Source organism: Rhipicephalus sanguineus, chromosome 7, assembly GCF_013339695.2.
Source record: "Rhipicephalus sanguineus isolate Rsan-2018 chromosome 7, BIME_Rsan_1.4, whole genome shotgun sequence".
NCBI lineage: Eukaryota > Metazoa > Arthropoda > Arachnida > Ixodida > Ixodidae > Rhipicephalus > Rhipicephalus sanguineus.
In genome coordinates, this window is record NC_051182.1 from 56526540 (window position 1) to 56542671 (window position 16132).

The 16132-nt window shown below is 44.8% G+C and overlaps 1 protein-coding gene across 1 annotated transcript in view; it reads left to right on the top strand.

Moving 5' to 3' along the window:
- Positions 1–7349, top strand: part of LOC119399458 (protein halfway) — a 34768-nt gene extending 27419 nt beyond the window's left edge. Inside the window, exons 8-9 of the mRNA XM_037666257.2 lie at positions 5951–6142; positions 7063–7349. Coding sequence (XP_037522185.1) covers positions 5951–6142; positions 7063–7305 — 435 coding nt within the window. The 3' untranslated portion in view covers positions 7306–7349. The remainder of the gene's footprint in view (positions 1–5950; positions 6143–7062) is intronic.
- The last annotated feature ends 8783 nt before the right edge of the window (positions 7350–16132 follow it).

Sequence of the window (16132 nt, forward strand, 5' to 3'; positions counted from 1 at the left end):
TTAAATGTAGGAAAACCATATACAGTAAAACCTCGGTAATTTGTACTCGGTTAATTGGGAATCCCGGATAATTTGTATTATTTGCGCGGTCCCAAATTTTTCCATGTAAGTTTAACCGGATAATTGGTGCGGCCAGTCTGCGACTTCCCGGTTAATTGGCACACTTGGCCGCGACTTCCAAGATATGCAAAGGGTGTTGCGAATCTCGGAGGCTGTAACTAAAACATGCATTTTTTTTTTTTTGATGTACGGATCTCGAAGGCCATGTTTTTTTTACCGGAAATACGTCGTAGACGCCATGTTTTAGCAATTGCCAGGCGGCGATGCGTGCGGTTGCGATCATGATCATCATCATCTCAACAGCGATGTTAGCCACTCTAGCGATATAGTGCCTAGAATATACTGGCTAGTGTGCTGAGCGCACGCTTTGGCGTGGCCACCGCGCTGATGCCTTCCCACAGTCACCGCATGGCGGCGCTGCGACTCGCTAAGGTCCACCACGCGTCGGCGGCTCCTGCGCTTGCGGCTGCGTGGCACGGCGCTTTCTGCTGCGAATACAGTGTTCTTCGTTTCTTTTAACACATTCGTCAAAACAATCGATCGGAAGAAGGAAATCTTAGCGGCAAATTACTGCCCGCAGAGAATCCTCAACTGGTTGTGCACTACAAAATGGCTAAGGTTTCACACGTACTTCACGGTCGTCTGCTAGCTTTCGCGACTCTGTGCTTCACCACCAAAGCGAAGTAGAAAAGTCACAATTAATATACTACGATACACCCAACTTGCCAGTTGAAAACAATCAGCTAAGGTTGACACGTTAGATGCAAGGAATCGTGTCGTAATGATGGCTCACGGCAATTTCGATCGCGATCAAGCCCGACTCGGATTCTTCGCTGCTACACGTGAACATTCGCTGACGATAGCAGGGTGCTTTGAAGGGCCACTTTGTACATCTTATTCCGTTGAAAACAGCGCAAAGACGGGACGAAGGCTAACGAACAGCGCTTGTGTTGTTTGTTATCCTTAGCCTTCATCCCGTTTTCGCGCTGTTTTCAACGCAGCGATTTTACTCGAATTCGATCCAGTCAACTGCAATTCGCACCTCTCAGTCGTGGTCATATTTTATTATATTAGCGGCGCATCACACTCGGTATGATGCACCATCATGGACTTGCAGAGTGTATCATGCGCCGAGGTAGTCGGATCGGTGGCTACGATAATTCTCGCGAGCAGATATTTGACTCGGAGCGGGTCGACAGTAATCGCAAATTCCCGTGTAACGCTGGTATTACACAAATACACTAATATTTCTTGCAGACATTATGACACTAGTTTTTGCACATTGTTCGCTTTCACAAACAGGATGAATATTGCACACCCAGTGCTGCAGATATCAGCATAGGCCCCATACTTTCGGATCGGTTGTTTCGATGTTTCTGCAGTTCAGCTGTGCCTACTGCATTGTTGTACTACATGAGAAAGTCTGTAGTTAACAGAACGTCGTTTATACTCAAATGTAGGGTGGGGTGGGGTCACTTTCACTGTTCTGCGTTTTCCAGCATGGCATCCGTATTTTCTAGACCACATGCAATGAACACAAGCCAGTCTGAATAGAATTCACTACTCATGCATTTTATTTGAAAGGTACCGCTCACTTCACAAAAAAAAAAAACAAAAAAAAACATTACGAATGTGTCTGGAGCTTGAATTTCATCTTACAGAATGAAAGGCAAGTGCAATGAAACCGAACAGGGGTCATTAGTCAACATCGAGATCTCAATTAGATAATTTCATTAGTCTAGCATTGTGATTGGCTGAAATATTGCCTGAAAAAATAAGTGCAACGCACCATTGTGAATATGGGCTCTTGTTCTTAACCGCAATGAACTAACAGTTGGAGGCGGGATGAGACTTCCTTTGGTAAAAAAAAATCAATTTTGGGATTTCAAAATTACTCTGATACAGCATTCCTTTCTTTCAGAAAATATATCACATTTGGGTACTCGCCGTTTCAAAAAGAATTTTAGGTCATTTTTCTTTCACACATTGACAGGTAATGCTCGCGTACCCCTACGCTATTTCTGCGTTTTTCTCAAAAGAACATTTTTTTGTAATTTCTGTACCTTTTTCTCGAGAACTAGTGGGCTTAGAAAACAAATTTCCACGTGTTAACTAATGGCATTTACATAACTGGCACTAGAAGCAGTAGCCTTTGCGCATTTGTATTTTTTAGTATAAAAAATCAGTCATAAGTGGCAAGTTTGATAAATCAGCAAACGTAAGAAAACATAACAAATCTAATTTTTGTTGTACGCTCACAATTTTAGTTCCACTTCTGTAAAGCGTTAGTAGCTACCTTTATGCAAAATTGCAATGTCCTGCAGATGGCAGATCTTATTGAAAAAGTACATTAGTAGAAAAACAAACATAGATAAAAAATACTAAACAATTTCAAACCATTTTTGAGCTTTAATGCAACCTGCGTCTACCTTAAGACATCTCGCAAATCTTAGTCATAGCTTTCATTTCCACTGCTGTACAGCCAACCTTTGAAACTCACTTTCGAAGTTTCACCCCACCTTAATAACTCAGAATATATTCTGAGCTTCACTATGAAAAAGCCCACTGTTCCACAACTTAACCATCAACTTATCAAACACAAGTAATGTTCAAAACACACAACGCACACATAAATGTTAACAAACGCTCAACAGAAGAGGCACAATACAAATAGTCATAATACCAGTTCTGAAATCAGCAAAACACAGTGAAAAATGTTTAGCTGGCAGGGAAATACTCACACGACTGCTTAATACAAAAATATTAGTGAAAAACTCATATGTACTTCAACAGAAAATGCGATAGCCACTCTGACAGTGGTACGAAGCATGTTTTCTGCCTGCCCTGATGCTTCTCCGGCCGTTGCATCATTACTCTTTGCAGTTCTCATTTACTCGTGCGTACTCAAAGAACAGCGCAAACACGATAAAAACTGCGCAGACGTCACCAAGACAAATTCGGACACGAGGCACTAAAGCTGCGGAGGCCAAACCAGCGCGCAGGCTACACCTTTGCGACAAGCGTCGCTGCCTGCCGGCGAAAGTTGGAAGGCATCACCGGCCCTGCCACCTCCTCCCATAGGAAACCCCCTCCGTTCAGCACACTAGCCAGTATATTCTAGGCACTATACTAGCGAAGTGAATGTTTTGTGGAGTCTTTGTGCCATTTGGATGTCGGCTGGCGAGCATTGTGCGATTCGGTGCGACTGCTCCATTTGTCTCCTGTCTCCGCTTGAGTGTCTTCCCTGTGAATTAGTTGATTGAGGTGTGCTTGGAAGGAAGATGCCGAAGTACAAGAGCTTGTCCCTGCACGAAAAGGTGTGCTTAATTGAAGAGGCCAGCAAGTCGACGGCGTCGAAAACGGCTCTCGCCGAAAAGCACCACGTGCCTCTGTCAACGCTGTGCAACATCATCAAGAATAAGGAGAAAATTCTCGATGCTTACAGCAAGATGCACTCGTCAAAGCGTACACGAGTACGCCCGCCTACGTACGCCGACGTTGAAGCAGCTCTCATCGACTGGCTGCAGAAAGCCAACGCAGCACACCTTCCTGTGAATGGGACCATATTGCGTGAGAAGGCCAACCAGCTGGCGCTGCAACTTGAACGTTCTGAGTTTAAATGCAGCAATGGATGGTTTTGCCGATTTAAGGAGCGCAACAACCTGACATTCGTGACTGTTTGTGGCGAGAGTGGCAGCGCGGATCAGTCTGTTGTCGACGGCTGGAAGCAGCACACCTTGGCTCCACTACTCGCCAAGTACGAAGCAGCAGATGTTTACAACCTTGATGAAGCTGCTCTGTTCTACAAAATGTTGCCTACGAAGACGTTCGCTTTGAAGGAGGCAGACATTAAGGGGCGGAAACAGAACAAAGATAGAATCACTGTTTTGTTTGGTGCAAGCATGTGCGGTGAGCACAAGCTGCCACTGCTTGTTATTGGGAAGACAGAAAAGCCTCGTTGTTTCAAAAATGCACGACTGCCATCCAAGGATGACCTGATCTATAAAAACAACAAGAAAGCTTGGATGACGGCTGCACTCTTTGAAGAATACGTGCGGCACCTTGACCGCAAGTTTGCGGCCGCAGGGCGCAGCGTTTTGTTCGTCGTCGATAATTGCCCAGCTCACGGCGACATTCAGAACCTGCAGGCAATCAGGCTGGTCTTTCTACCCCCGAACACGACGTCGCTATCGCAGCCGATGGACCAGGGCGTCATACACCATACCAGGAAAATATATCGCTACAATCTGTTGAAGCGAATGCTCCTTTGCTATGACAACGGAAAGGAGTATAACATTGACCTCCTCGGTGGTATTTGCCTCATTGTTCACGCATGGAGGCAGGTGGAGGCCACCGTTATTCGACGGTGTTTTGAGCACGCCGCTTTTGTGAAAGAAGAGGCAACCTCCGCTGAGTTTGCTGTCACCGCTGTCACTTGCCCGTTTGATGAAGAAGGGGAGACTCTCTGCGCTCGATATGAGGCTTTGCACGCGGACGAGGAGTGCACTCCAATCGGATTCTCCGAGTACGCAAATGTCGAGTGCACAGTGCAGACGTGTTACGCCGACATCGAAGATCGACCGATTCGGCCTCTAATGTTGACAGCGATGACGAGCCCTCCCGAGCACCCCCTTTGGCGGATGTCATCGATGCCTTGAGTGTTGTGCGCAGCTTCGTCGAGTGCAACGGCGGCGAGGCTGAGATGCTGCGCCTCATTGACAGGCTGGAAAATATGACTTTCAGTGCTGGGAACTACCGAACGCGTCAGTCACGCATGGAGGAATTTTTCTCCAAGTAGGCTGACTTGCCACAATAAAGGTGTGACTTCCGTGCATAACGTTTTCTGGCTGATTTCTTTGATTTCGCGTTGTTTCGGATAATTGGGAATCCCGCTTAATTGGGATATTTTTCTCGGTCCCGAGGCCTTCGAATTAACGAGGTTTTACTGTACCGTATTTACTTGATTATAACGCGACCACAATGCTATCCCATCTACCGCCTTTGTTTCTTCTTGCGCATTACCTTCTTTCTGAGCTGATATTCCTTCTCAGAGTAGAAGTATGGGTGAATCAGGTAGCATGGTCATTGGAGGATGCATTAGTGAAGGAAAACCGAGTTCCAACATCACACAAAGCTGTTTCACGTGAACATATGAAAAAGCGACTGTCCTCACACAAAGTTTCACGCCGTCTTACTGGCTGTAGTCGTGACTTGGCAGGAATGTCGCTTATTCACAAGACCTATGCCTCTTAAACGTTAGCTGCTGACTGTAGTTGCAGGCATAGGTCGGCAAGCTCACTCCTGAGTCGACTCGTTAAGACTAACCTAGACTCAGATCAAGCTGTGAGTCTGTGAGTGGGACTGGGGATTCGAACCAGCGACTCCTTGCTCTGTGGCGTGATGTGTTTAGCCACTCAGCCACCACGCATACATCCTCTAGCATACTAACGGCGAGCTATTTAGATACACCATTTACTGTTGGTGGTACATACATCTCAGAGGTGCTTCAGCGTGGCAGATGCATGACTATCACTCGTGAGGTGGCACAAAGGGCCCAAGGGCGCGCTTCCAGCGGCATCGCCCCGCCGTGTTTTGTCGCGCTGCATGCACGGATGTAGGAGCTGGAGAGCGTCCGCACTTTGGCTTTTCTTGCGGCACGATTTAGGTGTCCACCGAGGCGCTAAGCTAGGCTAGCAATTGGGAAGGCGATACGAACACGTTCCGATTACGCTATCGTGTTCTGCTCTTCAAAGTGAAGCTCAAGCGTCCTATAAGTTTTTTTGCCAACTTGCGGTAGCAGGTGCCACTCAATTTCTTTCTTTTTTTTTGAAATCACTATTCAGGGCAATGATGAGGCAAGAGCTGCACTCGCATCCTTCTCTCTGTCCAGGTGGTCGGTACACGCTCCCTGCGGTCGCTGATGGCGCTCCACCTGACGAACAACCACCTGAACCGGCTGGCCTCGCACGTGCTCCAACACTTGAGCGCCCACAAGATGGACGACCTGCGCCTGAGTGGCAACCCCTGGCTGTGCAGCTGCGAAACCGTCAGCTTTGCCACTTGGCTCCAGGACAACAAGAAGGTGCTTCGTTTGTGACATTATTACTAGTTAAATCTCATTGGTTTTACATTACACTTGGAATTGAAATAAGTTAAAGATACTTACACAGGCCTCGTTATGTCTCTTCACATACTGATCGTTGTTTTAAGATTGTAGAATACTGCACCAAATGAAAAACGTGTGCTAATTCATTCTTTGTTCGTCCCATTATCAAATGGAATCGCTTGTCAAGTCAGCATGTGTGCTGTGTAAATGAAGATGCATTTTGCTGAACCTTGTAGCCCCCCTGCTGCAGCCCCTTTGGGTTAAGCGGGGTAATCACTAAATAAAGTAGTTGACAATGCTGGTTATGACAGTAATGATGGTTGTGATGCGGGGGGGGGGAGTAATGATAATGAATGAAATGGCGCTGAGGAAGGACACTAAGGAGCTTCTCTTCCCAAGTCCATGTTCAAGCTCACGTATGACATGGAGGTACTTGTAGTCAGATACAACTACAGAAGTCCGCGGCATTTCCTCCTGAAAGGCGGATGCACACGAGCCTGCACAAATATGTGCGCACTCCAGACTGACATTGTTAGCCGGATGGCCGGTGACCCCACCTAGGGAGACCATTGCCAAGTGCATGAGCAGGACTACTACTTTAGTCACGGAGGTGATTGGCTACCACGCTTCAGTCTTTTGGGCGGGGCCTTTCCGGACTTCTTAAGTTGTAGCAAACTATAGTGTTGGGGTCGTTTAGTCGTATTCTGTGTAAGCATGCCCAGTCACACCTCTTGAAGCAACATTTGTACATGGGGTCGTGAGTTTGCGCAGGTGCGTAAATTTCTTTTGTGTAGTTGAGGTGAAGCTGCGCATGGGTGATATCTACTGTGGTTCAGATGTTGCTTTTTGCACAATAAACCTCAACATTTACAACATTTGTTGTTTACTTTGACCAGGTCAAGGACGTGGAGGAGATCCGCTGCTCGGAGGGCAGTCCCGGGCCCCTCACAGGCCGGAAAATCTACTCGCTGCCCAAGTCAGACCTGTGCCCACAGCCTACGGACTGGACACAGGGCCTGCTAGATGCGCTCAGCATCCTCATGGCCATTGCCATCATCGCCATCCTTGCCAAGCTGGCACGTGATTATTGGCGCCAGAAGCGGACGGGCAAGCTGCCCACCTTCTTCAGCTTTGTGTGAGCCAGGTCTGGATGCTGCCTCAAATTTTTGCCACTTGAGATGCAACGAGCAAATCAAACATGGTGACGAGACTGTACGTGTTGCTCTTGGCACGACGAAGATGACTACGAAGAACCACTGAAGCAGGAAGGCCATAAATTCTGTTGCCATGCCACGCCTTTGTGGCACAAATCTTCACTGTGCATTGTCTTCGTGGAGATGTAATTATCACAAGCGTCTTTATGTCAGTCTCCCCTGTTGTAATGTCTTGATGGCATCATGACATTCTTAGTGCGAATCCTTTGCAACATGTAAAACCTTCATGGCAAGAGAGGTGCAGAGTCTTTATCACTGTTGACAGCAGACGTGCTTCAAAACTACCGAAGTTTAGTCCATTTCTGATCACTGACATTGTGCAGTGACTCACTTTCCAACTGTGTACGATGTGAGTTGCCATCTTGGCTTCACCATTTGGAAGCTGTATCGACTCAGTGCTAACAAGAAAACATCTGTGCAATGAAGAAGAGCCACCTCACTTAACCTGAGCTCCATGCCAGGAGTCAGCCCTGAGTGCAAGGCAGGACTAATGTTCATGCGCCCATTGCCAAGCACACCGGCAATACCAGCTGCATTACACTTAAGAAGATGGGTAACATGGATTTTGCCATCTGTGGACCAGATTCAACCACCGGCCATCTCTGTGTGGCCTCCCAAGGTGCTCCTGCAGAGCAGTGACTCGTTCGCAGTCTGCAGTGATGCTTTCGGAATGTGCTCTTCACTCACAAGGAATAATGGATAAACTCGTTCTTCTAGTGATTTTTTTTTTTTTTCAAGTTGTGCTCCTTCGGTCGTTCTTCACTGGATAATGATGACCCTCCATGGACATACATAGTTCTGGTGCCATTGCTTATGGTGTCGGAGCCTCCTTTTGCAAGAATCGTTGGAAACTGTGGGACCTGTGAGAAGGCACCTAAAGAGAGATGTTTTTTTGTTTACTTGGGCATGGAAGTGTTATGTCTGACGTTTATTTCGCAACAGTGTACTAGCAACAAGCAGGCATTGAGACGACATACTTAAGAAGTACTGTATGGGGTAGCTGCAGTGGATATCCACATTGGCTTTTGATGCTCTTAGCAGTACGGCTGCTCAGGGGAGTTCCACAGCCATTTTGGTGCAGTTGCGCAGAATAAGCATATCAGGGTGTGCTCAGTGTCAAATTTAGGTCAAATAACACAGAGAGTCTCAATTTATTGCTTTGGAATGTGATTATTGTTAATTATAAAAGTTCATTTTTTCATATAGCTTGTTCACGTAGCCAGGATGTCGTTTTCCTGGCTTTTTAAGCCATAGATCTATAGAGTTTTTTTTTTCTCACATTGCGTTTTGTTAAATCCATAGTGGAGTCCAGCTAGAAGTTTTTGTGACTGTACCCTGACATCATGTGTGGGTGTTGTCAGTCAGAAAACAAGGACTGTCGGGAAACACCCCCAGTACTTGCAACTGGTGTCAGAACTGGATTATACAGTTTTGGTATCTTTGATCTATGAGCTGAAAATTGATATACTTGATGCTCAGATTGTTCTATCTTTTAATTGGCACTCCAGTCAGCCGCACAACCTGTATGATGATGATGAAGTGAAAGCGGTGAAAATTAGAGTGGCTCTTGTGATAATCGTTGGAGGGAAGACAGTCATTAGGATCAAACTGTGGCGTCGAGTTTGCAGACATTGATCACACCCACCCCTGTGAGAGTTACGAATGAAAAGATAGGATAGGAAAGGAGGGGCACAAACTGTCTGGTTTTTCTGAGCAGACTGTTCGTGAAATGCTTTTTGCTGCTGGTGACTGTGCAGGACATGGCAAACTGTCCCTTAGGTGCCATTGAGCTACAGTCGCGAATACACCTGCGCAGGAGAGGCCCCGCCCAGATGATTGAAGCGCGACAACCAGTGGCCTCAACAACTAAAGAAATAGTCCTGTTCACAAGCAGGACGGTGCAGTCACCATCCTGTTGGTGGAGTATCATATTCATCTACCCTTGAGGAGGAAATGCCACTGTCTTCTAAAGTTGCATTTGACCCTAGGTATCAATTGTGTTGAAGCTTCTTGTAGTGCGTGTATCGGTGTGCAGTTCTTGCCGCCCCTCCTCGTACTAAAAAACACAGAGTGATTCAGTCGAACCCCTCAATAACAAGATCGCTGAGAAAGCAATTTTTGTTCGTTCTCGTGAGAATTTTGTTGTCGCAAAAATAGAAAAATATGCACACCAATTACTTACACCAATTTAAAGAAGTCCCTGATCTTGCTCTGTTTCACGTTGCTTTGAAGGAACTTGACGGCTCGAGCTTCGCAGCTTAATAAGCTTTGCATAGCTTTGTCATCGTCGTGGGTGCTGAGGAAAGTGCGAATGTTGTCAAAAGCATCAAGAACTTCGTGCAAACTTACTTGCCTTTCTTGCGTTTTGTAATGGCAGCAAGTAGTTTGGCAGTCTACAGAATGTCTGTCGGCATAATGTGTCACCTTCAAAGATGTCGTCATTTGAAACGTCACGTGCCAATGTAACTGCTTACAGAGGCGTTAGCAAAGAACTGTTCTAAACGAAAAGAAGTCTTGTTGCATTCATCATCATCTGACCGAATGTAAACAGCAATGATCGCACCGATGCTTGTTGGCAGAAACGTATGTGCTCGACTTGTCGAATGTCCGGTCCTGCAATTTTCAAACTGCTAGGTTCCCAACTAGCTCATGGGCTGAAAGAAAAAAATGTGGCGAATCACTACCTGAAACTTTCGTTATTGCTCGAGCGCTTTTTAAAATGTCTTCGCTGTCGAGAGGGGGCAAATGCATTTAAATCTATGGACGTTCGTCAGGGATGCCAGATTTCTTCGTTGCCGCGAGAATTTCGTTCTTGAGGACTTTTGTTATTGAGGGGTTCAATTGTATTATCGCTGTTGTATTTTCTTGTACTAGGCATTTGACGTGCTAGTATATATTGCTGTTGATGTTTCTGGTGCTATCTATTACGACGTGCTTATAATGCTGTCACCATTTCTGACGCGAATGGTTACAGCACACCAGGGGCCATATTCTGTAGAGTTGGTTTCTGGAGAGCTCGTTTTGCCAGCAGACGATTGGCCGACGCTTGAGTGACAGCGCTTCCCAATGGCGCTACCTAAGCAGTGAGCTACACAGTGATCGCATGCAGGAAAAGCGAGCACTTCGGAAACCGTTGCAAAATACAGCCCCAGTATCGCTGTCGTTGTTTATTGTTGTAAACGTTGCAGTGTGCCATTATTCTTGTCACTGTTTCTGGTTGTACCAAGCGTTGCAGTGTGCTAGCTTCACTGTTACTGTTTCTGGTACTAAATGCTGTAATGCGTTAGTATTGCTGTCACTTTTTTTATTATAAACTGTTACAGTCCACTGATACCACTAACACCACTTCTGACACCAAGTGTTAGGATGTCCAGCTATCCCTCTCAATGTCGAACTGTTGATAGTTATGTGCTCATAGTTTTGGCAGTGTACAGGGTAGTGGCGTAACATGAAATCAGCACACAGCTGTCAGTGAGACTCTAGACAAGGAACTAGAGAGCACCACATGACAGTCAGCTTCCCCATTAATTGCGACCGAGTGGATAACATGGGAAACTGTGGGTGCTGGTGCAGATAAGCGTGATGATGTGCTACGTGGAGCTAAGTTCACCCATGGAACGTTTTTGTCAGTCATGTGCTCACGCTTACAGCAAAGAGCTGTCTGTATTTTCATACTTGTCCGCAGCTAGGTTATGGCCATTCTGTAGTGCCATAGTGCTGCCATTGGCATAAGCAGATGTGATTGCTGTGTGCAGGGGTCGTACGTTTTTCAGCTTTTTTTGTGTGTGTCAGTGTTTGTGTTGGCCAGTGCTGGGCAGTATCGAAGATACATGTATCTTAGATACCATCTTAGATACTCTTTGGGTATCTTGTATCTGTATCGCGATACGTCTCGAAAAACAGGTATCTGTATCTGTATTTCCGATACATTCGATAATGTATCGTGTATCTTAAGATACAAGATACTGCTGTCGCAACACAACCGTGCGAGACAATAATCGCTGGCCCAACTCCGCTCCTCAAGATGGTCCTGGCGTCACTATGCCATCTAAATAAAGCTAAAGACAGTGATGAAATTTTCTTTCCGCCAGTGCCCTCCAGTGAGGGCAGAATATGAGGTCTGCGCGTCCGTATTGGTGGAGCAGAGTCACGTGGCAGCGCTCGCGCAGTCTCGACAGTAACAATCGCGCGGACATCTACGCCCATCCCAAGTACCTTATGTTTTCTCGATGTTTCTTTGTTTTTAGTTGCGCCCATGCCATAACACTTGCTCTTAACCACTGTCCTACGCCGCGTTCTCCAATGCGTGCGGCGTCTATCACGCAAATTCTGACGTTGCTACAGTGTCGTTATTGAAGATTCTCTTGCGTCTTGCTTCGTAACAAAATCTGACGCCGGCAAGGATGGGTTTGCTTTGCGTCTCGTGGCTTTTACATATTAACGATTTGAAGGATCTCGTGGATGTAAGTTTGACTTACATGCAATGAATTAAGTTATATGCAAATAAGATTCTAACAACTTTAGCATTACTGATACTGATGCTAGATATAATAGAGCGAGCGTTATCTTGGCCTACCGTATTCTTTTCCTGCTGTCCTTATTCAAAAAATTTATAAAATCATAATTCGAATGTTAGCACAAGTGCTTTCTTAGCTGTCCTTTTGCATCCCATACATTGCCTAAGTCTCTGTGCTGTTTTTTACGGTCTGGTCACTGCAGTATATCTTTTGTAACGGACTAACAAAATAAGATATCTGCTTTATTCTTTTGAATGTCTGCAATATTTCTACTACTGTTTACACATTTACACGTTGCCAAGGGGATTTTGAAAACAGATATATAATTATGTGGGCGCGCCTTGAGTATACAGTACAAAACATTCTGCTTACCGCTTAGTAAAATAGCGAAATTGAGTTTGCGTTATAAAAAAAAGGAAATTATTAGGAGCCATCTTAAAGATGTTAGGAAGGGGCTTCGAGAAAGGCTGTTATACCGAACGCTCTGTTTTTCTGGTAAGCGTCCTCACGATCCGTTTCAGGCAATTTTCCATAGGCACTGAATTTTCTATTGTCTCACCTTAACAGGTGAGTTGACGACATTTCATGCTTAATTGTCATAGCTATTAAGGGCACCGTCTGAATCGTCTTTCTGTACTCACTCAGTGTGAATGTTTGATACGGAACCGCCTCTCTGTTTTACCTATATTTGTTTTCCTGTTTTAGGCCTTCCTGAATTTTTTAGTACTACTAATCGCCACGTAATCAGAACTTATAAGTGGAAGTAGCGCGAATAGTGGCGGTATCCAGCGACGCTTTGTGCAACTATGCAATACGTATGAGACGTTTCTGGGTTGTACATGTTCTCTCCTTGAAGAAATATGGTTGAAAGATTGTACTTTAGTGAGTATATCAACAAAGAATCCTTTACGCCAGCAGAAAAGTACAATATGAAAATTCATTGCAGTTTATGTCCTCTGCGTATACACCAGGTGTCTCAAGCTCACCGTAAAGCGAGCGGATCGCAGTCACTAAATGCAGTCCCGCAAGAGCCAGGGCAGTAAAGTGAAGGTTGAAGGGGGGGGGGGGGGCAGGAGTAGCTTGAAGAAGATGACAGCTAACGCTGCCATTTGAAAGGAACCTTTCCCATATCTCATATATAGGTCATTTCTGAAAGGAATTTGGACTCAGGGTTCGAGAAACATCGATACAGTTACAGAATGACTGAAATCTGGACGCGGATTCTGAAATATCGAGATTTTGTTAATAATAATGATAATAATGTCTGGGGTTTAACGTCCCAGAACCACTAGATGATTACGAGGGACGTGGGGGTGGTGGTGATGTTGCAGCAGGCGGGGTTAGCCTGGCCTGCATGGCCAGCAATTGGGACCATCTGGTGTGCTTTAACGTGCACTGACATCGCACACTACGCGTTCGCCTTCATCGAAATGCGACCGCTGCGCCCGGGGTCGAACCGAGTTTTTGTTCCACGGTTATGTTTTAACACAAGGCGACCACATGTCCTCACGAAAAGAATGCTTGAGACCGGTCATGTCATTGTAGCTCATGTACATACTTATTAAGAAAATAAAAACAAATGGGAGGAAGACGGTGCTTGAGACCCCTGGTATACACGATGCGTCAAGAAAAAAGATTCGCTACCAGCGTTGTTGCTGCTGTACACCTGTCCAGTGCTCCGGTATTGCGCCAACGCTCTTTTACGGACAAGGCAAAAGTCTACGCCGGTATTTGTGCCATCGTGCGAAGGCTTCTTATTGAAGTTCTTGTGATTAGATGGCAACCCGTTAGCTGGTCGGCAAGCAGATCAGCGACTCCCATCAACTGAAAAATTTACAAGCAAGAAGCGCTGCAGCGAAGTATAAACAGCTGTCCTGTTAAGAAGCTAAAACAAACTCCAATAAGTTGTTTCGGAAGGAAACTAATGTAATTTGAGCAAGAAGGGCAAAATTTTGAGATACTAAAGACATTTCACTCATTAAAAAAAATTTTTTTTTATTTTCTTTTTTTTTCGAACTACTGAGGAATGGAACCTGATACCTTTTCATCATCCGGACTCACCAGAATAAATTCATAATTACATTCTCACTATTTCCTAAACAACATTTTCATATTAGAGCTGTTTGTTTGCTTGTCTTCCTTCGTTTGAGATTTTCAATTGTCCTTGTACGTGTGTTTCCTATGCCGTACATTGCCCCTCCTGCTTGGGCCACATGGCCAACAGTATGATGTAAATAAATAAATGAAACGAAATGGGTCAATGTTAAGAAATTATCAAGCAGACGTTTTTGTGCATAGGCGTTTGCTGTTACATTATATGGACTTATAAAAACAAATTTGCGAATGTATCGAAGTATCTTAAGATACAATTGCCAAGTATCGTATCGGATACAATTCTTGTGGCAGTATCTTGTATCTGTATCTCAAATACTTCTTGCCTGAGTATCTTGTATCGTATCGCGATACAATTTCAAAGTATCTTTGCCCAGCCCTGGTGTTGGCTTACCAATGTGTGCTAGTATAAGTGTTCTGGCTGGGCACTGACTTTTGTCGTGTTTGTTTTTGTAAATTGGTACTAAGTAGCTCTGGTCGAATGTGAAAAGCATAGTGAAATAAGCAAAAGAACTAAGCAGAAATCAAGAGCAATTCATTTAGATTTATGGGATCGTTACTTAAACCACATTTTTGTGTTGCACCCACAGCTTCACAGGTGCTCATCAAGGCACCATAGTGCTAGGAAAGCATACAAAACAAACACACTGGGTCGCTTGTCGTTTTGAAAGTGTAGGATTTTGCTTTACTTGAAAGTAGTAAATGTGACTCTAGGGAGGTATTTGTGTACATGCTTCCCGTACATACGAAATAATAATTGTTGGGGTTTTGTGTCCCAAAACCACGATATAATTATGGGGGACGTCGTAGTGGAGGGCTCCGGAATCTTCGACTACCTGGGGCTCTTTAATGTGCACGTAAATTAAAGTGGTTCACGGACATTGTACTGACGATGGCCGAAATATCAAAGCTGCTCAGTTTTACTTCTGTGTTCAACGTGCACACATAAACTATAATCTATAGAATGCATGTTCATTGCAAGAAAATGTAAGCCGTTTTCATGATAATTGTCGCATGTTAGTGTTGTCTAAAGTGTCTGTTGTGCTGCATGTCACAGACCCCGATTATTACGGAGCCCAGCCCGCAGCTTTCAAGGTAATGCACCGTGTGTGCTATGCCAGGTTGGCACACCACGCTGCTCTTGCTTTACTGACTAGAAGGAAAAAGGAAATGCCTTTGCAGCTTAGCATCAGCATGTGGTTGTGACACACTGCCACAGCCACATGCTGATGCTAAGCGTTTGGTGTATAGTGGTGTGGCTTAACACGAAACATGTTAAGCTAACAAGTTTCAAATTGAAATGTTGGTGTCGGTAACCACACTATAGATTCCTTCTTCACATGTAAATACTGCACTCTAGCCTTTATCGTGACACTGGGAAATTCGTGACATTGTGTTTCACTATGTACAGGGTTGCTTTAGGTAATTCATTTGCTTACGTGTGCTATGGTCAAATTTGGCTGAGTGCAGTTACTTGCTCTCTATTAATTATTCTTTGTTCCTTGCTTTCTTATCTTGATTTCTTTGCTCAAGATTTAAATCAATTTGTTTGTCGTCCTTTCACTGTTGTATGGGCAAACACCGTTATAATGAAGCCTTACTCTGCATGAAAGACCCTTCGTAATGAGCATATATATTTTGTTACACATTGACGTCGGTGACAAGTGTGTAGATGTGATTTGCCATATTCATATTTAATTATGTGTGTCAAGGTTTCACTTTTGTTTACCAATATTTCCTGCTGCAAACTGGAACTTGAAGTTCTCTGAAGAGACACCTTGGAAACAAATTTTGCTGTATAGCAAATTCGGCAAAGTGTGGCTTTTACAGGCCTGCATTATGAGTGGTCGTTTGTGTCCAATAACGTTTTACACGCTTGGATGGCTGTGTTGTTTTTTGTGAGTGTGGAAGCAGTAGAAAATTTTCGCTAGTCAGAAACATTTCTTGCATGTCAGGCAGCTGAAATGAACGCCGGCTGCCACAAAAGGGTCGATTTTTTCAGAGAACCATGACATTGTTGTGCACTGTTGAGCGTGATGCACATAGCACAGCCACTTTATTGGCAGTTGCACGGCGAGTTTGCTTTGTGATTTTGAATGAATGGCATTTGCTTAGTTGCCTAC